At 39.0% G+C, this 25,963-nt stretch overlaps 3 protein-coding genes across 8 annotated transcripts in view; 1 reads left to right on the forward strand and 2 right to left on the reverse strand.

Moving 5' to 3' along the window:
- Positions 1 to 1,349: 1,349 nt before the first annotated feature.
- Positions 1,350 to 5,130, reverse strand: hpdl (4-hydroxyphenylpyruvate dioxygenase-like). The gene is made up of 5 exons (XM_055042508.1): positions 4,435 to 5,130; positions 3,491 to 3,657; positions 3,256 to 3,407; positions 2,040 to 2,167; positions 1,350 to 1,792 (listed from the first exon to the last, which is right to left on the reverse strand). The coding sequence occupies exons 1-5, from the start codon at positions 5,127 to 5,129 to the stop codon at positions 1,606 to 1,608; spliced, it is 1,329 nt and encodes a 442-aa protein (XP_054898483.1). The 5' UTR covers position 5,130; the 3' UTR covers positions 1,350 to 1,605.
- A 1,070-nt stretch (positions 5,131 to 6,200) lies between these two features.
- Positions 6,201 to 21,613, forward strand: zranb1a (zinc finger, RAN-binding domain containing 1a). Its single transcript, XM_055042507.1, has 10 exons — positions 6,201 to 6,637; positions 8,285 to 9,135; positions 11,887 to 12,074; positions 13,953 to 14,106; positions 15,271 to 15,342; positions 15,604 to 15,802; positions 16,433 to 16,553; positions 19,007 to 19,136; positions 19,612 to 19,841; positions 20,628 to 21,613. The coding sequence occupies exons 2-10, from the start codon at positions 8,319 to 8,321 to the stop codon at positions 20,841 to 20,843; spliced, it is 2,127 nt and encodes a 708-aa protein (XP_054898482.1). The 5' UTR covers positions 6,201 to 6,637; positions 8,285 to 8,318; the 3' UTR covers positions 20,844 to 21,613.
- A 1,682-nt stretch (positions 21,614 to 23,295) lies between these two features.
- Positions 23,296 to 25,963, reverse strand: part of LOC129367875 (C-terminal-binding protein 2) — a 108,607-nt gene continuing 105,939 nt past the window's right edge. For 4 of the 6 annotated variants that reach the window (XM_055042502.1, XM_055042500.1, XM_055042503.1 and 1 more), the window contains one exon: positions 23,296 to 24,868. In XM_055042502.1, coding sequence (XP_054898477.1) covers positions 24,688 to 24,868 — 181 coding nt within the window. In that variant the 3' untranslated portion in view covers positions 23,296 to 24,687. The remainder of the gene's footprint in view (positions 24,869 to 25,963) is intronic. The other 2 variants (XM_055042506.1, XM_055042501.1) reach the window with 1 other exon arrangement.

Consider the following 25,963-nt stretch of genomic DNA (forward strand, 5'->3'; position numbering starts at 1 on the left):
AGTAGGCTGGGTGTGTTGTTGCTGTGAAAACCATAGGGGGCAGTGTCCACCGGACATGTTACAAGAAAAGAATCAAAAAGTGATCGAGACGTATTATTAAAAAATGGATATTGTGCATAATTGCAACAATTGTTAATTGTTTGATTTTTCTTACTTTTTATGGTTTTACTGTTCGTTCAGAGAGATAGCGTAAGAGAGAGAGAGAGAGAAAAGCAATCTTCCAGAGAGCCCCCTGCATTATGCTGGGTGCCATCTGCAGCTCACACTGGCCAGGAACAGATGGCTGAAGAACTCCTGTTACAGGAGCAATTGCTTCTCAACTTTAATGAACAGTTAATCCCCTCTGTGGCGAACAATTCCCATTTTATTACAAGTAGAGGTTGGTATTCATGCAAAGTGTCAAATCAATCCAATAAAACCATATGCACAAACTTTCTAAATATGTGGCAATTAGTTTCTCAGCTGATTAAACAGAAATGAGTGACTCTTCATATCTAAAGTGCGTGTCATTCCACTTTCACACAAAAACACAAACTGTCTGAGAATCTGTTTTGCGAAAACAACCAGACTGATTAAAAGAAAAACACTGACACCATTTGTCAAAATTTAGAAGTGCACAACTTTAAGAAGTGTCAATTAATAGGTTGTTGAAATTTCTTTTACCCAGCGGTGTCCTGTAACTACAGTCGGGACATAAAAATAACCATATGGCTTTCATGGAGTTCCCATCTAGGTTACGTTGCCTTTCATTCTTCCCACTAATCCTCACCCATTATGTTTATAGCCAAATTTAAGTGAACAGACTCATCTCAGTGGGCCTCGAGGTCTCCCTCTCAGAGGATCCAAACCCAAGTCGCTGCCAAATCATGATTTAATAAAGCTCCTCTGTGTCTGGAAGAGGGGCAGCTGTTTGCCCAGCGACGGTTTGTGAGGGACCCAGGAACATCCATGAGTGTGTACGGTCTTTTAAATGAAAATAAATAAATGTGTGAATGATTTAAATTTTTTTAGATCAGCAGGCAGTAGCTAAATAAATATAATTGTCATACCTATTTTAATTTTTATTTGTAAAACGTTTTGCAAACTACTTATCAAATTCCAACAAATTTAAAGTCTGGAATACATTTATCAGTCATATTAAACCCCAATAACATCATCTGAACTTTATAGATGTAAAACAAAATGTGAAAAATGTTAATGACTGAATAGATTTGCAAAGCGATGCACGAAGGAAGTGTTTTGAAATGTAATTAGAGAAAGCCTCATGTGTGATACCATCTAAATCAATCTGCAGGTTTTTGGAACTTTTCAGTTTGCACGGTCCATTTAAAGGCAGAGTTTCATCTTAGTCTGTGGGAAACCGATTTATTCAGGTACAGCTGCTTTCAGTTCATTTAGATTGCTTTGATAAACAGAGAACAGCCCTTCAAGTATTACATTCATATTCAAGAACAGCAACCGACACAACATAAAGAGAGCAGCTTTATGATTATTTCATACATTTCTTTTAACTCTTTTGCATAGAACCTCCACTTTAAATATTATAACATTATGTATAAAAGACGCATGTAATAAGTTACGTTTAAAAAAAACACAGAGCGGACATTAGTGAGTAGACTGCACAGTCTCTCCCTGAGAATCCCTCCTCTTGTTCTCCATGTACGCCTGCACGGACCTCCAGAGGGCCCGGATGTTCCCTTCGCCAAAACCCGTCGCTCCTCTGCGCTCAATCAGCTCCAGGAAGAAGGTATCCTCAGCGAAGAGGGGCTTTGAAAACACCTGGAGGAGATATCTGAAAGCGTAACCGAAAGGTCAATACACATTATGAACCACCTTTAGTATGACTCTTGCTACTAATCTGCATCAAACTGACTTTCTATGCATCTTCAGTTCAATAGCCATCATTTAAAGTTTAGAATAAGTCTTACTTCATATTCTTATCGAACAGTTTATTGTCAATACCCAAATAAAACAGCTGCCTATGAAGGTTTTCACTCTTTATGACAACTGGCTGTATGAGAATAAACTGGTAGTTTCACCTTCTGTTTTCGCTGCATCCTGTCTGTGATGATGGAACCTGCTGCAGGTCTGTGTCCAGAAGAATGCCGTGCTCTGAAAGCCTCTGGGGATCGAGTCCCGCCTCCTCTATTTCCCGCTGTTTTCCGACCTGCCGGAGCACACGTTACGTGTAAGAAATCACTGGTTTGCAAATCAGTTGGATGGATTTTCAATGCGCCTGACGCACACATGCAATCTCGGTCCTGGGGACAAAGACCGAAACGCTCAGAGTGACGTGATTTTCATGACGATGGTTAAAAACATGTAGAGTGAAGGAGGTTACCTTAATAATATTCCAATTCCGACTTTTTTTTCTTGTCTATCTGAACTCACTTTTTGCTGTTGCTTCTCCCTAAATTTCCAGGTTTTATTTAAAAATTAAATATCCTCATTGTACAAAAAAAATATGCATTTGCTTTGATTTATTAGAATATTTTCTAAATTTATTAGTTTTCAGGATATAGTCTTTTTTTTATTTAACCATAAGTGTACACCATCATTGAGTATATCAGGTAATTAGAAACAATATTTTATCATTTCATTTACTCATCTGCAAGATCTCCTCTGACAAGAAAGTTCTTAATAACAATAGGTGGATATTCTGGTAAGACAATTCTAAATGTATTTGAAAATTTAAAAAATAAATAAATAAAACAAGGCATCCCCAAAATTAAAAATGTAAAGACATTTAATAAAACACAGTGCATTCCTCCAACAATTATCTGAATATGTTTGACTTAACAATCATTCTTCAGCCTGCAGTCATTCTTTTGCTTTTGTAGCAATGGCCTTTTGTGGATCATTGTAAGCAATAATTATCAGAATTAATGGAGATAAAAGCTTGAAACACATCATACTATCAAATAACTCTTTAGGACTTTCCATTTTTAAAACGAAATACTCAAATGAACACATGACATGCAAACCAGACTCTGTATATCTGTGGGTTTGTCTGTGTTGTTTTCATGAACAAAGAGCAGCTCTGTCCTTGCTGTGCTGGGCGGTGTTGTGGCCTTGAAGAGACCGATTATGAGCTGAGCTGTGTCAGGAAATCCACATAGAGAGACTAAAAAAATAGGAGTGAAACCAACTCTAATTTTATTTTCTTTGTAAAGAAAAAAAAGAAAGAGAGACAGCATTGAATAAACTGACCGTCTAAACTTTCTTCTCTCTTATTGCAGTAAGGTGTGTGCAAACCTCTGTGTAGTATGCAGGAGGAGGGGAGAAAAACTGAACCCCAGCTTCAGCCATCGCATGCACGGTAGAGACGATGTTTTTGGTGTAGAGTGCGACGTGCTGGACGCCTGCCCCTCTGTGCTGCTCCAAGAAGGTGTCCACCTGGTTGCGGCCTAAGATATGAGCAGTGGTGCACTCAGAAGCTGTGATGTCATGAACTGTAGAATAATCTGAAATATCAGCCGGGTTGTTGTACCTTCATGAGGAAGTGATTCTGCGATGACAAACTTGCAGTCGGGTTCTTTTTTGTCAGGGAAGGGAAGAGCGATGCCCGCTTTGCTGGACTTCCAGTACTGCATGGCAGTGAGTCGAAGTCCGACGCCTTCCTGGTTCACAACAAAACCTTCGTCTATATCTTCATCGCTGCAAAAAAACAGAAAAGGAGTTGATCACCTTGGGATAGATTACCTCATAATGTTGTTCTAATAGCCATTCATTTAAAAAATGACATGACAGTTAAATTTTTTTGTGGGTGTCTGAAAAATCCAGTAACACCACTGAGAAAAGCAAAACACAATGCCTTGCAAAAGTTTTCTAACCATTTTGATTATTTTTTTTATTTTGTTCCATTCCAGTCACAGGTTTGAATGCACCTTAACTGGGTTTTTGATAACCCAACACATGGAAAATATGATTTTTGCAGATAAGGAAGTTTTCTTGATGTTTTTGGAGACTTTAAAGACACAAATCTGCAAAAAGATGTCTAGTTTGAATATTAAATGTCAACATTTGCCACCTAAACTAACTTAGGAGGCCCAAAAAAAAAAAAAAAACTTTCTCCAACATATTTTTTTTTCTGTTTACAAATACGGACGAATATTACTGCTGAGCAATATCCATCTCTCACCAGTAAGTGGCACTAAAGGATTCTTCACAACTTTGGCCTTACTCAACGCTCAAATCCACAGTGATCATCACAAAAAAAGAGACAAATATATATAAAAAAGAACCAACTATAATTAACATAATATATTTAATTATATATTATGTTAATTTTGCTGAGTTGTTTCAAACATTTCCACCATAAGAACAAAATTTGACTGAGCATTTTTTAAAATCATTATTAAACAGTGTGGCTTGATTCCATAGTGCGTAACTACACTCTGATGCTCTCATACGTTATTTCTGCCTTTCACTTACCCAGCAATGAAAAACCTCTGAAAGCCAAAAAGCTTCCCATACCACCCCATGACCTGGTGGGATGACTTTCGAGGACAGGCATAAGTTATGTGATCAAAATGGGTAACTGGACAAGACAAGTCCTCCTTTTCCAAGCTCCAGTCCTTTTCAGTGACAGTGAAGCCGGGCAAAAAGGTCCCTCCGTATTTTGTCTTGTCAATCAACGTGTGGCACACGTTTCCCACGATCGACTTAACCACAGAGTAGGTGACGAGGCCGTTCTGGTCCTCGACGGTCGTGGGAGGAACGAGGAAGTTGCAGCCCAGCTGGCGGAGCACCTTGAACGACCTTTCCACATCTTCCACCTCGAAGCACACGTTACTGACAGAATCCACCGGGTGGCGGGTGTGAAAGTCGTAAAGATACGACTGGTTACTCTGCTTGTGTTTCTCTGAGTGGACTCGGGGAGGATGAGCGGAGTGTCCACCGTTCCCACCGTCCTGCTGCCATTCATTCAAACCCGCACTGCCCGGAACCGGTCCCTCATTCACAACGAAGACTGACGTTCCCTTCCGGAAAGCCACCTGCCTTGACTTGTCAGTCAGCCTGGTGGCAAACAAATCAAATTTGTATTTTGACACAAGCTCGTGAGCTAATTTCAGCCCGTTAGAAGCGTGAAGCGAAACGTGGTGTAACCGGCGCAAGGGGACTGCCATGTTTTCCCCCGTTCTCTGACGGGGTGCGCATCATTTGTAAGCCGGGAAGAAAGGTGGCGCGCCGTGTGGACTTGGTTTGCACAGACGCTCAAATGGCACTATACCACTCAATAATAATAATAATAATAATAATAATAATAATAATATAATAATAATAGTAACTGATTAATTAATTTAAATGTTGAGATGAATGGGTTACATGTCATTGTGTTTATAAATTGTGCATCATAAAGACACAATTTTCATACTGGTTGTATCTTATTTTGAGTGGCAGATAATTCATGGCTTAATAATTCATATATTATTAAGACAAAAATACATATTATAATGAAATTTAAAGGCAGTTAATTCAAAATAACATAAATAGTTGACAATAAATGTTAGTCTTTCATATTCTTGTATTAATACCTTTACTAATACAAGTATTGATTAATACCTTTAGATGTAAACTTGACACTGACAATATAGATCAAAATAGTGCTTCAGGAAGAAATTACTGGAGGAGTATTTTGAAGAATTTCCTTTAGTATCTTCAGTTTTATTAGGAAGAAAACAAACAAGAACACGGCGATTGATAAATCATATTCTTTGTTTCTGCTTTGAAAAAAATATTCAGCTTTTCAGTTGCTGTTGATGAAGCATTTGTAGGCTTTAATATAAATGATTAAAAATAGTACTTTTTTGAAAATACCCTTTACGGAACATTTCAATAGTGTGCTTAGAAAAAACTTTGTTCTATAAACTCAAAATAAAATTCCACAAGACAACTTATAAATCTACCACATATTCTGTATGTATTTTTTATAAGTTTTATACAATAGTCCACCATAAAGTCCCAAAATACAACAGCATAAATGTATCTCTTGCCTCTAACTAATCAGAAAAAGAAATAAGGCAGACATGCAGCTGTTGAAAATCTCTCGATCATGATGCCTGTTCACAATCCATAGCCTGCAATGTTAACCCCAGCAAGGTAGTATTTTCCTCATAATTTTCCCAGGCATCTCTCGGCTAACTGTTAAGGAACGCACCCAAACGTATTTAAATTATCATGTAAGTTTGTAAGTTGGTACGCAATTGAGGACAATGCGTATCAATGTGAAATCTTTTTGCGATACCGAAAATTCCGTCGGTTCCTGAAGGCATCCCAGCACTCAGCCAGATGATTGGTGACGACACCAGGCTTGAGTTTATTTTGGCTGTGCTCCTCATTTGTCTCGCTGTCGCCGCCATTAAACCAGACGGGGACAGTTGTAAACCATGGAAAGCTGTGAATTCATACCGTGAGTCGCGGACTTCGGAGGGGTCTGTCTTTGTTCTGCGAGGTGTCGCTGGATTTGTAAAGGTGAACATGTGAGAGACAGACGGAGTGTTTTGGACAGGGAAAGGTTTGATTGAGCAGGAGGAGACCTGGATGAGGAGGCGGAGGTGGAGAGGGGTAAAGCAGGACGGGAAGGATTTGTTGTGGTTTTCATCAGCTTTCAAGAGGCCTACACCGTCACGAAACGGTAATATATTGCATACTTTACTTACCTTATGAGCTAACGTTTTTGTGGTTGTGCCCTAGCAGATGACTGTCGGTGGTTTGTCGCTAGTTAGCTAACGTTCACTCGCTACGAAGTTAGCTTTCCAGCTAGCAAAGCTTATGCTGAAGGCTGAGAATCCAAACAAAGAATCCACACTGTTACACAAACGCAACGCTGCCTCTGATAGCGTACAACTACTGTGTTGCTTTACCTATTTTGAAATTACAAGCTGCCGCATTTTGAGGAAGAAATTAGCAAACATGTGAAGGGTTTAAAGGGTTCGTACGTATGGATCAAGCTTAAAATGCCAGACTCCCACAATTTAACTAAGCTCTCTGTTGATTTTAGAGTTCTTAACTCCCCAGTAAATTATTTGTAAATATCGATCTATTTTGTTTTAAATTTTCAGTTATGAGATTTTCCTCTAAAATGGCACAATATGTTTGCAAACATGAAACTCGTCGTACTGCTGCTGTCGCAAAACATCCAGCAAATTCTTGCAATTTTGTTTTTTTTAGCGTTTTGTTTTTTTGTTATTTTGTAAAGAGTAATGACTCAGATTTCCCCTGCTCTGCTCTTTGTAGATGAACAAGGGTACAGCAAGCTGTTATTAGCTGGTTAGCGGGGCTGTCTGCTTGTGTAGCCAGCCTGCGCTTGTACTTTGCTTACAAGAGCTTCAAAACTTACCTGGTTGGAATTTTTTTCATGGTTCATTTTTAAGAACTTTACAAAACTACAGTGTTCTATCATGTGATCCCCATGATTTTTAATTAATTTAAAAAAACGTTTACCTCCGATTTTATGTCATTATTTTGCCATTAGTTGATACACAAATCACAGCTCAACTTTCTCATACAACTCAACCATGAGCAAAACCAATGTACTGAATTTTACTGGCACTATCGCCCAAACACCTGACTGGTTCTGTCAGAAAGCTTCCATATCAATTTGACAACTTGAAAATCTGATTTACAACAGTTCAGTAAGTTTGAGTATTATAAAACTGAACCTTCATGCTGTTGCTGTTTACCATATAGGTTTGTCTATAGCTTTTATAGACAAACCTATATCTAAACACCAGATGTTGGCTCAGTTGAACAAACTTAGCTTACCAATTGTAGCTCAAAACAGCATCTCTCTCTTTTTGTAATTAAATAAAAGCTAATCAATGTAATAGCCTCCTTTAGTTTCCCACATGGGACTATTGCCCAACAGCTACATTTGTCTTCCTCCAGGCCGGTAGTGTCCATCATCGGGAGGGTAAGGGCCTGCACTCCATTAAAGGAAAACTTTCGCTGGCATAGTTTGAAAAAAATCTTTAAACTATATGATGAAAGATTTTAGCAGTCTAGAGTCTGTAACTTTTTAAAGTCTTGGTAACCATCCCATTCCTACTTGAGACTGATGTGGTGGATGAACAAAAAGATATCCACCTTGTAACTGTTAGTGTTTTCATGTGAAATCAATTTTGTGTGGGCTTTTTCTGATTTTTAATGTAATATATATTACATATTCCATATTTGAAAAATTCCGAATAAATGCTTTTCTAGTTGAATCCCAAATAAATGGGACTTTCAAATAGAAGTTTTACAAAGTCTTACAAGCTCTTTCTGTTTGTTTCACTTGAAGCTGGATTTTAACCGCCAGGAAAAAGCAACGCACAATGACGGAACAAAGGGTGAAGTGGGCCTGTGACTACTGCACCTACGAGAACTGGCCGTCTGCTGTCAAGTGCACAATGTGCCGCGCGCCAAGGTTAACGGGGCCCATCATTACAGAGGAGCCATACAGAAACATCCCTGAACCCGATCCTGGTCCGGAATGGGATCCTGCCAAAACTGGGAGCAAGAGCAGCCTCCTGATCTGCCCGGATTCCAGCGCCAGACCTAGAGTCAGGACATCCGGCGTGGCCGAGCTCGCCAGCAAATGGTCCTGCCAGGTGTGCACATACCTGAACTGGCCGCGCGCCGTTCGCTGCACGCAGTGCCTGTATCAGCGTCCGCGGACAAGCAGCCCAACGGAGTCGCCCCAGACTTCAGCTACTAACGCAGGCTGCCGCCCCGCCGGCGTCCACTCTCCCGTGGATACGTGTGAGGAATATAACGACAGGAACAGACTCAACACGCACCAGCAACACTGGACTTGTACAGCTTGCACTTACCAGAACTTACCCAGAACTACAAAGTGTGTCATGTGTGACCTCCCCAAACCCAACAACCAGGAAGCAGTAGGGCTCCCGGAGCCCGCTCAGTCCTGCCCCCTGATCATCGAGCAGGATGCGGCACGGTGGAGGGGCAGCTGCAGTGGCAGCCAACTTCAGAGGAGATCCCCTCCTACGGCAAAGAGGGAAGACATCCAGAGAATCGAGGTCGCAGCTGGAGCCGTGAGCACGGAGGAGCATGAGGTCAACTTCAAGAAGCTGAAGCAGATCAGGAACCGGATGAGGAAAACTGACTGGCTCTTTCTCAGTGCTTGTGCTGGTAAGCTTTTACTTTTCTTATTACACTTTCAGTTTAGATAAAGAAACACCTGTTTTCACCTCATCTAATCAACATAGGTCACAATTATACATACAAGCCCAGTAACACCTAGTAGAAAGTCCTTTATGAAGCTACTGGCATAGTCTTGCACTTATTTGACCATTTTTATCAGAATTAGTGTTTTATTTTATTGAAATTATTTGATTTTCTGGCACAGAAGGAGCTTTCAAGCTTAATACACGCTGTTGGTAAAGTGGAGGAAGGGGCAGATTATTCATTTATTATAAATTTTTCTGAGTAGTAACGATGTTAAACAAAAACAGTAGAAATTTGGTCCAATTTAACCTTGAGGCTGAGTATGTTCTCAATGTGCCACTGAGAGGATCTTTAAGAATCTGAGTGTTTCCCAGCTGGTGGGGCTGAATGGGGCGACTGAGCAGAGCAGTGAGAGTGGAGCCTGTGACCGGAGTCCCTCTTGGCTGTGAGTCAACACACCCTGTAAACAGTGGCGCTTATGTCCCGAGCACGGACCTCCGGGAGACAAAAATAGCCTCGACGAAAACATGAGAAACTGTCAACCACAGAAAACCTGAAGGCAAAGCAGCACGTGATCAGCAGTGCACTCTTGACCTTTGCACCGATTGCACCTCCCAACTTGCTGTTGAGGATTATAAATCACTACAGTTGTGCTAGGATTACTAATTTTTGGTCGGTTTAGCACATCTACAGAGGCAGCTGACTCACTAGTTCTCCTTGTACTGTTTCTAAGCAGGAAGTGTCTGAATCAAGCGGTACAGTTTGACCAAGACGCCAAGCACTTCCTTTCGTCTGAGAACTCAAGTCTCACTTCACTGTGTTGTTTCCTCATATTTCTGCTGCATTAGACATCTGTAGTCGAGCCAGAATCTCTGTCCCATTGGTTCAAGCATCACCTTAAAGATAGCCAGCTTCTGTTTTCATGTTGTTGTTGTTTTTAACTACCAGCTTCCACTGACAAGTTTTCAAAACCTTTAATTAGCGAAAAAGACGAAACCTTAGCCATTTTTAGTATCAATTGTATTCCAAGCTAAAACCCGCAAATATTTGAAACTCTGTCTAAAAATGCTTAAAATTCTTTAGTTTATTTGTTTAACACCAAATGTACCTTAATGTTTATTAATAAGCACAATGGAGACAGTCTTGGTGCTTTTTCAGCTTCCTAAGCTTCATTTCTTTAAAAATACATTTAGATATACTCTGTTAAAAAAATCAACTCAACAATTTGGAGTTGAGTTCCACAGAGAAATACGTGTAGGTATATGTGTGGGTCCACTGTACATAATTGTTATATTATAACGGTAGTCTTTTTGTACAGCAGTTACTTTCACACATGCAGTCGGTTTCTTTTGCTATTTACGACAGGCAGACTGTGAACTCTGTTTTTATACTTGCATTATAATTCTTAAAGAGAAATCGGAATTGGCTGAATTCGTCATTGACCGTTCATGTCTTGATTTGAAAAGTCCCAATTATTGGTTGTCTTTAGTTGTTTGGTGATTTTATTTATTTATTTATTTTCTGTCACTAGTTGTCCACGTCACAAGTACTGTGAGTGAAGTTGAAAACGATCAACAAATAGAACTTGGAATGTAAACACAATTACTGTCTAGTACAAAATTAACTCTGTACTTGATGCACTTTAGCAAAGAACACAAAAGAAAATATGAAGATAACATTTCAACTTTTACTCACAAAAGTACAAATTCATAGAGGAAAAAAGTAATCTAATATTTTACAAGTTCCCTTTCAGCTCTGGTACTGTTACAGAATGTGCCAGCTGCAGTCATTTAGTGCCTCGTTATAGATGCATGTTTGCAGAATGTCACTCAGTGTGTGTAAAATGAGACTGGACGGCTCTCGGGTTAGATTCACTCGCAGCAGTCACCCTGTTTCCTGGCAGAAAGAACTTCCTCACTACAGAGAAGCTGTTTGAGTTCTCCAGCGCCTTGGTGCCCCGTGTGCCATCTAGCTGTTGCACTTTTCACTCATCACAGATGTTGCCCACAGGTTCCAGAATTAGAGGTGGTAACACTAATCAGCACAGGCTGTCCTCTGCCTGACACAGCCATCTGACTGCTCTGCGTTTAGGCTGCAGGGTTTCACCTGCTCTCCTTGACTGCGTGGACGCTGTTCTCACGCTAGCTTAGCTAGAAGTTACAGGTTGAGGTCATCCAAACTGTTAACTGACATCAAGAACTACATTTGCAGGGCAGTCATTTCGACCTTCACTTGTCCATTTTAAATGAAATTAGCATTTCTTTCAGACTAACGTTGCTTTTACATGCTGTCTTCTGTTAGCCATGATACTAAGTGGAAGCTGATCCAAGAGAAAACGTTCATGAGTTTTGTCACCTCTGTGACGTTATTGGTAAATGTGTCCCACCCAGTTGACCCAAAGTCAGAATTGGTCAATTTTCCTTTGATTGCTTCTGATTAAAGATTGATTGGTCAAATAAAGCAAACACAAGTTTTATTTATTAATTTATTTTTTAATATCAGTTATATGCATTCAAACTAAACAGCCCCAAGACTCTCAAGCTGTTAGTACCTTGATGTGTTTTATATTAAACAAACAAAAAAAAATATCAGTTGATGTTTTGCATGAAGTTGATGGACAAATGAGGATTGTATTATTCTGCTGATGGGGCTTTTTATTTTCTGTGTGTTTACTGCTAGTTTTTTGACCTTTCTCTCTTCCTGCCTCTGGTGTAGGAGTTGTAGAAGGAGACCTGGCCGCAGTAGAAGCCTACAAGTCATCTGGAGGAGACATCGCTCGCCAGCTCACTGCTGATGAGGTCCAGCTCCTCAACCGCTCCTCTGCGTTTGACGTGGGCTTCACTCTGGTCCATCTGGCCATTCGCTTCCAGAGGCAGGACATGCTAGCTATTTTGTTGACAGAGGTAAGCATTTTGACCGCAAACTTTTATTAGCTTCACCCGCATGGACTGAAGCCATGCCCTTTGAGGACGCTGCTACACAGATATCCCTTTAAGCTTTTTATTTTTTTTCAACATGTATTTTGTCTGACATAGCAAAGCCTTGCTGGTCAATAGTCCAAGGAAACTTCTTATACATTTTATCTCTGTTACCATAAATAGCAAAATTGATGGGATGACTTATTTTGCATTCTAAAGAGTCCTACAACTTCTAGATGTCTCTGGTTCTTCTCAGCTGAATTAAATAATTGGGTCATTAGCAGGACTTAACTGATGCCAGGAGGTTTCATTTGCCCATTACGTAAAGGTGTGTTGGACCAAAGACACATCTAAGAATCGCAAGGCACCAGTCCCTTGAGGACTGAGGTGGTCATGGTGTCCAAGACATGTTGTAAAGGGTCCCCAAAGAGCTCTCCATGGACCCCCAGTTTCAGAAATGATGCGTTATTACTTCCTATTCCCCATAGTTCACAGCGAAAGCTGAATGTCTATATCTGCAGTGGAAGTGCTCTTTAAGGATTACATGGAGGATTAGCCTGGCTTCAGTCACTTCTTCTTAATGGGGATGTTAATATAGAGTTGGAGTGTCCTATAACCAGAGGAAGCAATGATTCTGGAATACAGAGGATGAAACAAGGCTCTCAGTTAACTAAGCCTGCAATTTTTGGTTTTAGTTGGATGTTAATTATCCTGGAGTTTGCCTGTTGTTTCTGGTTTTGTGTTGTTTTATTAATGCACAGGAATTAAGTGTTAAATGTGAATATCACTAAATACAAGTGGTGTAACATTTACAAAGTGTGGATGTTGGGAGGGAAGAGCAATCAGTGTTAACTATTAACTATTTCCAGTATAAGACTAGTAACATTAATTAATATGCAATTCTAAACTAAGTTTAAAATATCAGCTCTGTCATAATTGTGCTTTTATTTTGAAATGGTAAAACCCTCATTTTATATAAAATGTTCCCCCTCATATAAAGTGGGACCTATCCTATTCTTCTAAGTTCTCATCATGATATCTGCATCCTAATTATTTAATGCTATTAATATTTTCTGATCCAGAACTTCTGTACTTAAACATTAAGTGTCACTTTTGGTCTTTGTGAAGTACATGTTAACATGAATAAACTATGCTGAAAGTGTCAGTACTACTGATGCATAATGTGCACATATAATCACTGTATTTATGTGTAAAGAGTTCATCATGGCATAAATATTATAATTTAATCTTCATATTCATTGTTAGTCACAGAGCTCCTAAGCATGAGCTGTAGAGATGGAAGGAGACTAGACACGCTTAAAAACGTTACTGGTTTCCAGAAGCTGCTACTGTCTGCTCTGAGGGTTTTTGTGGTGTGAACTATTGGTTAAAATAAAGTGAAAAGCAGCTACATCCTCTTGTCATTTATGAGCAGAAGCAGCATTGTTGTGTGTTCACGAGAAACTACGAAGTGTCACCAATCAGCCTACATAAATAACATTTTGCTGCTTTAGTTAAATTATGTCAAGAACATAAGACAGTGACGATTACTAGCTGTTCTCACCAACTTTCAATTAGCAGTCAGGTTGGGGCAATTAGCTTTGCTAACTTAAATAGCCATTCCTGTGTATTTTCTACACCATAAATGTTCTTATTGTAAGGCACAGTTCGTCACCGTCTGATATTTCCAGATCCTACATGTCCCATGGAAGATGATGGTTGAAAGTTTCGAGGATAAGAGCAGTTGGCCTTCCTGTTTGCTGAAGCTTTTTGTGGCTCTTCCCTAAAGCTCTTTATAACAAATGAATAATTTGACAAAAATGTTGTAATTTCCAGCCATTCAGTATTCTGTTCTTGTTTAAGGTGAACCAGCAGGCAGCGAAGTGCATTCCCTCCATGGTGTGTCCTGAGCTGACAGAGCAGATCCGGAGGGAGATTGCATCTTCTCTTCATCAGCGTAAAGGAGACTTTGCCTGTTACTTTCTCACTGACTTGGTCACCTTCACGCTGCCTGCAGGTACTCATTACACACCAATACTTGCAGCTTCTCTACATGTGTAATGTTCTTGTATTCTTTATAATAATGTATTGAACAATTGAATACATTATCTTTTAGTTCCAACTGGCAGAATTAGTAATTCATTTACATCATGATAAAATGGCACCTGGAATAAAACTTTGCCTTTTTGTTTGAAATGGAATAATCTTAATACGGTGGAACTTGTAAAAAGGGGGTTAGGGCTATTTTAGAAATATGTGTTGTTTTTTTTAACCCTTAGAAAAGATGACAATGGTAAAGAGAAACTGCAGCAGCTGGTATTCTGTTTTATAGCTTTCTTTCCGCAAACAAATTTCTTGGTAAAAGATTTGCTCAGAGAGATCCTAGGACCCGAGGCATTTTATGATTGTACATTTCTAGCAGCTTTATCTCCAACCTCTGTTTGAACTTGAACTGGAATGAATTATCTGCAGGTCTTATCAAAACAGAGAGGAAACTGACCAGTGTCAGTCTAACACTTCACTTGACCACAAAGGAGCAAAAGCTTCAGTTCATTTAAGATGTTTTTGTAAGAAGTCACAAAGTTAACTCGTGAAATTTGTGACTCTTTTTCATGATTATAAATTGATACTGTTGCATCCTGAATGATTTTCAACATATGTCCTAACTTTTATGTCATATCGGACTGGAACAACTTAAAGACATGACTAGTACAGACATGAGAAAAAAAAATCCTGATCTGTGCTTTCCAGGTTGGAACAGTATTGACAACAGAACAATCAACATTATGATTCAGAAGCATGTAGTGTTAGATGTGAGGCTGTGTGTCTATAATATGCGTGTGTGATGCCAATTATGTTACTGCCGAATGATTTTTGCCTGAGGCCAGCTGTGGGGTTCGGTCTCCCTGAGAGAGCTGTACAGTTCAATACCGGACCAGATAATAGCCAGCTGGGTTCTCGCTCTCTGTCGCCTCAGCTCAACACACACAGAAACACACACTCCTGCGCTGGGCCGCAGTGTTTACACTGTACCATCGATTGAATGTCATGAGGGGAATGGAAGTGCAAAGAGCATCCCTCGTCTGTGATCCATTATTGTGGAGTTGATGTTGCTCTCCGCTCACAGCGCAATCACGAAACAACGGTCATGAAAACAAACGTTTCTCCTGCGTTCTGGCAGATATCGAGGACTTGCCCCCTGCTGTTCAGGAGAAGCTGTTTGACGATGTGCTAGACCGAGATGTACAGAAAGGTATTTGGGATTTATTCTTTTTTACATGTCTGATATCTGGAGTGAAAGAGTAAGCAGCAAGCTGACTGTCTATTGAAGAAATTGGAAGCAAATAAAACGACTACTGGGAAACCTTCTGAATCATCCCTTGTTAGATGAGAAAAATTAACTTTTCTTAAAACTGTTTAGCTTTAAGATTCAAAGAAATCCTAGTTTGATGAAATATTCACTGTTTTATAGTCTTCACGACAGATCATCAACTATTTGTCATTTTGTCCACAGAACTTGAGGAGGAGCCACCGGTTATTAACTGGTCTCTGGAGCTGGGGACCCGCCTGGACAGCCGTCTCTACGCCTTGTGGAACCGCACGGCTGGAGACTGTCTGCTGGACTCGGTGTTGCAGGCCACCTGGGGGATCTACGACAAGGACTCCGTCCTCCGCAAAACCCTCCATGACAGCCTGCATGACTGCTCCCACTGGTGAGGGGGCAGAGTTCTCAGTACTGAGAACCAGGGAATCCTTTTGAAATTTCTTCATCCACACTAGAAAATGTTGTTTTTACCATTTTAGAATGGACCTAGTTTGGCCTTTTTACTGACACTAAAAAGTCTGAATGAACCTAATATATTAGCTCTATTTAAGCTTTAAAGCTACATTGATACTGCATAAAACTGTATACATCATTTTTAAACTGTGAAGCCAGTTTTTCCAATTTACCTGTTCTGGTCTGAAATTTGAAACCATTTTATCGCTCCCCCCTGACGTTTCCTTATTGTTTACTTTCAGCTTTATTAGTGTGAAACTTCTGTAATGATGACTTGTCATTTTCATAAGTGTTTTCTTTGCTAAAATAAAGCACAGGCCCAATGTTGATCTATTTCGGCAGCTTATTTCCATACATCCTAGGCAGGCAAATTCTAAAGATTTAAAGATTCAGGGAGAGATTCAACATATAAAAAGTATAAATTATGTGCACAGCTTAGATTTTTTTGTTGTGGATCACTGAGGAAAGATCTTGTATTGAGATTTAATTTTTAAGTTTGAGATTGGTTGAGTCAAGTAAATAGCAAATCTGGTGTGACCTTTCTTTTTTTCTTTGTATTTTAAAGGTTTTACAGTCGCTGGAAAGAGTGGGAGTCCTGGTACTCGCAGAGCTTTGGTTTACATTTCTCCCTCAGAGAAGAGCAGTGGCAGGAGGACTGGGCTTTCATCCTATCCTTAGCCAGCCAGGTAATTGTTAATTTATAACTGATGTTTACAAAAAAATAGGAAACTGCAAGAAATATATTTAATGTAATTGCAAAAGTATTTACACTTTTTGAACTTTTTTAGATTTCGGCTCAGTTTAATCAAATGTTAACTGGCTGTTCAGATGAGAAAGGTAAGAAAATGGATGGCGGTAGATTCAGGGAAACATTGAAAGAAAACTTAATTGAGGCTGAAAGACATGTAGTGGAAATAATAGTTCACCTTCCGGAATGACAGCAACCCTAAACATGAAGAATCTTTGTGTTTTAGTATGGCCCAGTCAAAGTCCAATTTAAAATCTGGCAAAACCTAAATATGGCTATTTGGCTGCTTTCTACAATTTTGACACTTTTTTTTATCAGTGGGTGTAACTTTGGCTGTTGTTGTGCAACTTGAGACATAACCTGAACTTGCACAACAAGTTGAAAAGACTTGCTGCAATCAATTAGAGCAAAATGAGTCTGGAAACAAATATAAGCTTCCATTTTTTATTTTAAAAAATGTGTGTCCTTTTCCTTCAACCTTATACTTATGTGCCTATTTTGTCACATAAAATCCCAATAGTATGCATTGAAGCCTGTGACTGTAACCTGAGAAATTATGGAAGAGATCAGGGAATAATGATGTTTTTGCCAGGTGCTGTAGGAACAGAAAATGTTATTCTCAGATATAGAAAGTTGTTTTGCATATGTATTATACACAACAGCGTCTGGCTAGACTGCATGACTACGTTAGGCATCATTTTTTGTACCAGTACTATTAAGAGATTTGCAAAGAACTGAGGTGGATTAATGGAGTTGCAAGGAGAATAGCTGCAGATTGACAGCTGATCTACGTTAGTGACATGCCTGCTGAGGCAGCACTGCTACTCAGCACGTGATTTGGGGATTTAGCTGAGCCACTACTCTGACAGGATAAAGAAATATCGCAGAAGCTTTGATTAGATATCCTCCTCTGAGCCTGACAGTGCCAGACATATAATGTTGGATGATGGCACTTTTTTGCCTCTCACTTTGTTTCTTTTGAAGCTTTTTGATGCGGATTGTTGCATCTATTTGAGAGAAGTTACATAATCTGCTTTCTGCTTATTCAGTTGGTACAAAGATAAGATGAGCAGGTTAGGGATGGGCATGGAGACAGAACTGCTGTGTTACTTAAAAGAATGCCTGTTTTTACCATGGTTGCATTTATCTTTTATCTTTTTATTGCTTTTTTAAATTTTTATTTTAAGCCAACTCTCTGCGTTTAATATAGCAAGATGAAATTGTCCCACAGTTCAATTAGAGCTACATTTGGTCTGGGAGTTAAGTTCCTACTAGCTATGATCCACAGAACTAGTCAGAGCAGTTGGAAGCTTGGAAATCCAACTTTTCTTTTTTTTTCCTGCCGATTTAATCCACCATAATGAAACCTTGTTGGACCCTAAAGCAACACCACCCTTCAGTGGGGAAGTTGTTACTGATTAAAAGTTTGCTTTTGTCTGCATCATTGAGGTGGTTAGGTTCAAGAGGAAGCACAGATGTCGGATGCTAATAAAAAAGGAAGCCGTTTTCTGTGTGTTGAGACATGTTTGTGGTTTTTTTCAGTTTTACTGAAGAGAGAGAACAAAGCATCAAGCAGATGACAGGAAGGCTGAATGGAGCAAAGATAATCTTTTGGTTTCTTTTACTTTTCACCTCCTGTCTGTTATGGGACATGCCACGTTAGGGAAAATAAAAAGGGAAAATATAGGCAGCCTTTTGAAAATCTTTTGAGATGAACATTTCAGATTTTCTGTCGTGTACAGAGGACGCCTGCTGGTTTTAGTAAAACTGGCCTGGCAAACTGTGCTAATTTGTTAAACAAGAGTTTAAAAATAATTTCTAAACTTTTTAAAATCCAGATTCCAACAGTCTTGAAAAATACAGAATTTGTTCAACCTTTTTCATATGTCAAGATAAGATTGAAAAAAGAATGTGGTATCCTTTCATTTTTCTTCCCATTGTTTCTGTAAATTTCTAAGAATAAGTTGCTCTAACCCATGTTTTTTCTCCCCTGCCCTCATGTTTTTAAATAAAAGATCACATTGTAGTGTCACACTTATGTACCTGAATTTTGATTGGTCCGTTCATGATTCTATTCATCCTTCAAATTGTCTGTCCATGCATTTGTACAGCCAGGTTTTAATTTAAAGTGTGTTATTTCGCCTGGGCACTCTCTAAACGTAAGTGGGAAAAGTATTGAAATTTGACTTGGTGAGAGAATGTGTCAGAATCCGTACAATAAGTAATAAAAGCCCGCTTACGGTGCCCAGAAGTGGAAAGTTTTTCACTGCTTCTAATAAACAGAATTGTATACTGCTAAGACTAAAGCATAAATCTCACACACCTGTCAGAAAATGCATAAATATTATATGTGAAATGAAATTAAACGTTGTCTCCTCTGCTTTCTCTCAGCCCGGGGCCAGCCTGGAGCAGACCCACATTTTTGTTCTCGCACATATTCTTCGAAGACCCATCATAGTCTACGGAGTAAAATACTACAAAAGTTTCCGTGGGGAAACGTTGGGATACACTCGTTTTCAAGGTGAAGAGACTTCAAATCCCCGAGGAAACAGTCCAGATTTTAGTCGATGTGGTTCACTTACATTTTTCATTTTTGCTAATGCGTTTAATTTTTTCTTGTTGGTGGATTCTTCCGCGTCAGATAAAATAATGTTTTAAATGATTATTTTGCGAGGAAATTGCAAGTTGATATTTTTATGCAGTTATACCTCTGGTTTTCATATACAAACACATACAGCAGGAAGTGTTCTGATAGAAGTCGCAGCATAGAGTGTGAGTTTGCTTCAGACGCTGTGCTCTGCTAACAATCCTCTTTTTGTTTCGAGTCAGCTGAAAAGCTTCTGATGTCAGATCTGAGCTGGTGCTTTGTCCCTCCTGACTCTCACACACAGTTTAAAAATAAAGTGTACAGGAGGACAGCCTGTTTGTTGCAGGGGCCTGCAGGATCGCCAGGTTCGCCCTGTCCCAGCTTGTTGAATTTGTTTCCATGTCCCCAGGTGTGTACCTTCCTCTGTTATGGGAGCAGAGCTTCTGCTGGAAGAGCCCCATTGCCCTGGGTTACACGCGGGGACACTTCTCTGCCCTGGTGGCCATGGAGAACGACGGTTACGACAATCGTGGTGCAGGCGCCAACCTCAATACCGACGACGACGTCACGGTCACCTTTTTGCCGCTAGTGGACAGCGAGAGGAAGCTGCTGCACATTCACTTCCTGTCCGCTCAGGAGGTGGGCACCGACATTACTCCTGGAGCTGCAAATTTTCTACATTTTCTCTCTCTAAGCTTGGCAATTTATATACTTTTTAAAAAAAATCAAAAATAGAGTTGTGGTCAGAATTTTTTTTCATGGCCATAAACAAGCTTCTGATGAAAAATGTTTACTTTCTTATTTATTTATTTATTTATAAAGGTTCTGTTGGCTCTAGTGGCTTTTATTTGAAAGTAGTTTCATAAGAAACAGGGTAATGATGAAGGGGGAAGACATGTGGCAAATGTCGCCATGGCGGGAATAGAACCTGCGACAACCGTCTTTTGGACTAATATGAGGATTGTGCTTTCCCCCTGTGCCACGACAGCTCCCTCAGGTTTACCATTTCTAAGATTAATAAAGCTAATTCATTACAGTTTTCCTTCTTTTCATTCTCAAAGCTTAGCTCGTCTAACAGAAGGAAGTAAACTTGACTCTTATTCACACATCATCATCTGATCGCTACCAGGAAGTGTTAGCGATCAGATAAATGTCTTTCACTCTTGCTTTAGAAATTTGCTGCTTCTTTAAAATGTATCGTAGAAACACGTATAACCAAAACAACGTTGGTTGTGTTGGTGGTTGTTCAACCGACGCAAGTTTGTTTTGAGAAAATATTTTGTGCTTGAATGAAATGAAATGGTTAAAGAAGTGTTGGAGGAAAAAAACCACATGATTCCAGTTTGTTTCAGCGCACAGTTTCACCTTTAAAAAGTTTTCTCAAAAGTCTTTACAAGTGTTTTGACGTGCCTTGCTTGCAAGCAGATGGGGAACGAGGAGCAGCAAGAGAAACTGCTGAGGGAGTGGCTGGACTGCTGCGTCACGGACGGAGGTCTCCTCGTTGCAATGCAGAAGAGCTCCCGCCGCCGTAACCACCCCCTGGTCACCCAGATGGTGGAGAAGTGGCTGGACAGATACCGCCAGATCCACCCCTGCACCTCGCTCTCTGACGGCGAGGAGGACGACGATGAAGACGAGTGAGGACAGTTGGAACTTGTGCTTCTTTGAAATGGACATTGTAGGCTCTGGGTGAGAGTACTGGGCTCTCCAACTTTTGTTTTTTTGTCCCCTCTCCCAAAATGTAAACCCTTTCCCTGTTATTATGCATGATTTCCGTGAGCTCTATTGCAGAGAATGCATCTCTCTTCCCATTTAAGCACATAAATGCTTCTTAGTTCAAATACCAAGGCTCACATTTCCCCCCCGCTTGTTACCTAGTATTCTAAGAGAGCTAAAAAAATAATAATTAAAAAAAATATATATATGTCTGAAGATTGTACCGTATTCCCCAAGCTGTGATAGATTAGGATTTTCATCTGCACACTTGCCATGAAGAAATTTGTTAGGATGCCAGTTCCATTTGTTTCGTCAGTGGTTGAAGAACATGTTTCACTGAGTGCTTATCTTGCTGCAAAGCCCTTATCGATGCTGGATTTATTTATTTCAAAGGCCCGGCTTTTAGTTCTCCTCTTTCTGTTCCCCACTTTTCTTTTTCATTTTGACCTGAGTTTTATTTGATTCACCTTGTCTTGAAGTATTTTATTTTGCACAGTTAAATCCTACATTTTGTCAGGGGAAGTGGAGGGGGTGACATTCAAGTTTGCTGACATTTTTATTTGCGACTCGTATCTCATGTTTGTGTTTTGAAGAGTGAGGGGCGAAGACGCCGGCGGGAAAAAGAGAAAACCAAACACTCTGCCTCTTCTGTGGAGAGCATTAGTATTAAACTTAACTCACTTGCATCCACTTAACTTTTGACTTGATTTTTAATTTATTTCTGTTTTGATATGAGAATTAATCTGGTTGGAAATATTAAGGGATGTCAAATTAGATATAATCTTTTGGAATTCCGAGAAAAGAATCCAAATAATTCCTAATTCCAATAAATTTTATGGAATGGCTTTGGGGGGAGGAGATGGCCAAATTTCCCTTTAATGCTTTTTAAAAAGATCAACATCTATATTTTTACATAGATGTAAAAACATTAAATATTTTTCTTTCTATCCAGTACCATCCTAGCAGGCCTAGTGTGTCTTTAACAAAATAAAAATCTATTTTTTTTTTGTTAAAGAATAGTTTGTATGGATTTAGTAAAACCTCTTAATTGAAAAGCAAAAAAAAAAATTCAGACTGGAATCTTATTTTTATACACAAGAATATGAAGAGTATTGAAAGTGCCTCATAATTTTGGCTTTATTGTGACAATATTTAGAGTATGCAGACAAACAAGACCATTCTTATTGTCAGAACAGTCCCACAATTTGGAGATGACTTTCTGCGTTATTACAAATCATTAACCAGTAAATTACGGAGAAAAGATGGAATGCATTATGCATAATTACTGACAATATTTTCAACGATGCCATAAAATGTGCGGATACTTTCATATTCAGACCTCAAAGATTTGATTTTAAAAAGTAACAAATGTTTTGGGAATATTGTAGAAAGCAACTGTTAACTTTGTAGGAAAATGCGAAACCTGGTGGGTTTTATCCAAAGTGTTTTGATTTTAACCTGTAAGTTCAGAAAAAAAAATTGTGGACAGTATTAAATTAAATTCCTGCATGTGTTTTTTTTTTAACTATGGAGGAAAAAACTCTATTCTATATCTGTAATATATGAGATCAAATACATATTTTGGACAACCATAAATAGGAATGCACAGATATAAAAATCTGGGGAAATAATGGACGAGAACCGATATTTATCAATATTATATACATTCCCCTACCTTTTCAACACCTAAACAAACGCTGCAATATCATGTATTTTCTAAAGATTAAAAAAAAAAAAATTGAACTTGTAGGAAAAATCTAGACGGTACTCTGTAACTTCAGGGAAAATATTAGCTATATTATCAATAATTCCAGTTAGAGGATTGAGGGGAAAAGAACACAATCACTTTTCAAATTCTTTGAAAATGATGAATTAAAAAAAAAAAAAAAAAAACTTCCATGGGTTGTGGTATTTTCAGAAAATAACCTTCAAGTCTGAGGATATGTGGTCTGTAATAGTCTTGACCACATTTTATAGTATTATGGAAAAAAAAAACTCAGAATATTAGTGCTTACTTGCTTGGAAGTAACTTTCGTTTGTTAGAAAGTTTGAAGAATATACAGACTGCATTCCATATGAGGTCAAAACCACCGTAAGACATTTTCTTCTAACTTTTTGCATGTTACCTTCCAAAACGTTTCACATAAAAGCCTGTAAATTCAGAGGAAGTACAAACTATGATCTGTGATTTCAAACTTTATATTATTTAGCACATATTGTTTTCATGAGAAGTGAAAGTTTTTTAAGATGGAAGATGTGATGGTTCATTGTACTATTTTTAAAATACATTTATTTGATTTGATCCTGGAAGGCTTCCAGTCAAAACGTCTTTTGAAGTCGCACCTAAAGATCAGAATCAAGTCACACGACAACTGGCTCTCTGAATCATCTCTTTATTTGAACTGTACTGAATGCTAAATGTTCACCTTGTACAAGAAACAAATACAAATACTCACACTAAAAACAAAAACATACTGCTGGCTGCCTCTTCTGCTATTGTCGGGACTCTATTGAGTTTCAGCTATTGCTCTTACAGAGTACAGGACGACCCCCCCCTTCCCCAAAGAACCAGGCCTTGAATAGAACAAAGAAAACGTAAGGAGGGAGGAGAGAGAGGATGGATCACATAGGACTATGGTTATAGGAACATTTAACTAGGCAATACAAATCTAACAGGACTCCTCAAAACTCTTTAACACCAAAAACATATGATGCACCTTGTATAGAAAAATACCACAATGGAGAGGATGATGGAGGAGAACGTATTCAGACGAACCGGATTAGTCTCATCTTTCTTTTTCCTTTTTTACAACTCAAGTGATGAAAATTTAATGGGAAGGAAATCTGCAAAAAAGTGTTTTTCCTGAGTTAAGAACTGAAGTGTGCTTTAACCCTTTCCTGCCAGCAGTGAATTTACTCAGGAACCTGAATGATCATTGATGGTAGGTAGGTTGCAGGTCCCCTTTTTAAAAACCGAGGTAGCTGTACACCTCTATATATAACTTAAAACTCAACCCTCATATTGTTTACCTACCAAAAAGTGGACATCTCCAAAGTATAAAAGTGACCCCTAGCGGTGATGGTCATATTGCAGCTGTGAATTGCTGCCAGGAAAGGGTTGAAAATCACTATAGATTATTAGAACTGATGACAAATCTCATGTTTATTTGAATGATAAATAGATATATGTTGATAATAAAATCTTAATCATTCACACTAAAAAAGAAAACAAAATAAAATCTTTTCTGAGCCTTAGATGGGGGAGGGAAATCTAATCAACACGCACTTGTTACATAAAGGAGGTATTGGAAAGGTGTTTGGAGTTCAGGAGGGGGATGAATGAGGTCCAGTAGCACAGGATGGTCTTTTTTTTCTGTTCTTCTGAGAAGTGGGCCTATATTTTCCATTTGTATAGGGTAGGCAGAACAGAGTCTTATCAGGTAATCCTGGAGCACTAAAAGCACTGGACTCTGTGTCCACAATCATAGGCATGTCCCAAAGGTGGAGGAGAAAAAAAAAACCTCAAAAACATCATCAAAGAGTAAAGTCGGTACAGAACTCAAACAGACAGAGTAAAAACCGAAACTTTAAAAGTACAAATTCCCCGTAACACTTCCTTAGTTCCCATTTCCAGGCTGGTTCAACAGGCAGCCGCTTTGTGTCGTTTTTCACTGTCTCTTGGTCCCCAGGTTGGTCGGTTTACTTCGTGATCGGTTGGTTTTCTGAGCGTTGTCAGATGAGATGTTCGCTGCTCGGATCCCCTCTTCTGCTATTGCTCGGTGAGGTGCTCTCTCGTCTCGCCGTGTTTGGAGGGCTGGTTTGGTGATGGGGCCTGGGAAGGGTGTGTACCAGAGGGCAGAGTGTGGGCGATGGGGACCCCACCGGGCACCATGCCCTCTAACGCCCCCGGGAGGCCGCCTGGAGCCACTCCAACAACACCCGGCGGATATCTGGTGGTAGAGGATTCAAGGTTAAGTGCAGTATAAGCTAAAATATTGAATTTCAGCACACATCTAGAGACCCTACTGCCTCTTTCCCACCACAGAAACCTCTTCAGGAACTGATTCATGTGTTCGTATTAAAAGTTCCTACTTTTAAGAATTCAGCTTAAATGAGAGTTTGACTTTTAGAAGTACCAAAATCACATGAACTTATTAAAATCTTTAACTAAATAATTGGAAAATAATTTGTGAAGAAGTGCTAAGCTAAATACCCTATGCTATTTATTTAACAAATTTAAAAGTGCTAATCATTTGAGATGACTTATTCTGTTATCTGTCAATATTAAATGCAGTTTCAAGCTGAAAAAAGGGCAACAATAGGGACAACTTCTAAACAATCAGTTATATAATAATTTACCATTGCTATATTTATATCATCAATTTATATCTATATACTGTACAGAGTGAAAAGTACAGTTTCAAAATGGTGATGCCTTAGTAGCTGTTGTTTGCAGTACCTCATATGAAACATCGTTTTAAGTTTTACCTTTCACATAAAAGCACAACTTAATTTGTTCAGATTAGAGTTGCATAATCTTGCAACATTGATAATAGATGCACCACAGTTGGTCTTTATGTGACACTTTTTTTTTTTTAATTTAGACCTAATTACATAAACATTTTTATTACTTTTACTACCATCTTGTTTGGGAGTTACTACCATCTTGTTTGGGAGTCATGATTTTCCTCTTTTTAGTGAGCCTTAATCAAATTCTGATATTTGATAAGCCTCAAAGAAAAATAACTGAATTAACATAAAGTTGATTTTCATAAGCTATGTAAAACTCTTTGAAGGCATTCTAAAGTAAGTAAACATTTGTAGTTCCTGATTTGGCTCTGGGATATATTTGGAAGAAAGAGACACAAAGGGCTTTCTAGGAAGAAAAAAAAAATCCCAATAAAACCCATAAACCAGCAAAGAAGCTATCCCCAAACATACAAATAAAAAAAAAAAATACCCAGAAAGAGGAAACCACAGAAAATCTGTCCATCCATGAGATTGCATCAGAATTGCATCATGCTTACTGGGACACTCAAAACCCA

Source organism: Poeciliopsis prolifica, unplaced genomic scaffold (genome assembly GCF_027474105.1).
Source record: "Poeciliopsis prolifica strain line A6 unplaced genomic scaffold, Auburn_PproV2 SCAFFOLD018, whole genome shotgun sequence".
Taxonomy (NCBI): domain Eukaryota; kingdom Metazoa; phylum Chordata; class Actinopteri; order Cyprinodontiformes; family Poeciliidae; genus Poeciliopsis; species Poeciliopsis prolifica.

What these genes read in the sequence shown, in the direction of transcription:
- hpdl (XM_055042508.1), bottom strand. Translation starts at nt 5,129, where the DNA reads ATGGCAGTCCCCTTGCGCCGGTTACACCACGTTTCGCTTCACGCTTCT. An exon ending in AGAATCACTTCCTCATGAAG is followed by an intron (nt 3,408 to 3,490) that starts GTACAACAACCC and finishes CTCATATCTTAG; the next exon opens with GCCGCAACCAGGTGGACACC. An exon ending in CTCCTGCATACTACACAGAG is followed by an intron (nt 2,168 to 3,255) that starts GTTTGCACACAC and finishes GTGCTCCGGCAG; the next exon opens with GTCGGAAAACAGCGGGAAAT.
- zranb1a (XM_055042507.1), top strand. Translation starts at nt 8,319, where the DNA reads ATGACGGAACAAAGGGTGAAGTGGGCCTGTGACTACTGCACCTACGAG. An exon ending in AGACCGAGATGTACAGAAAG is followed by an intron (nt 15,343 to 15,603) that starts GTATTTGGGATT and finishes TTTTGTCCACAG; the next exon opens with AACTTGAGGAGGAGCCACCG. An exon ending in ACTTCCTGTCCGCTCAGGAG is followed by an intron (nt 19,842 to 20,627) that starts GTGGGCACCGAC and finishes GCTTGCAAGCAG; the next exon opens with ATGGGGAACGAGGAGCAGCA.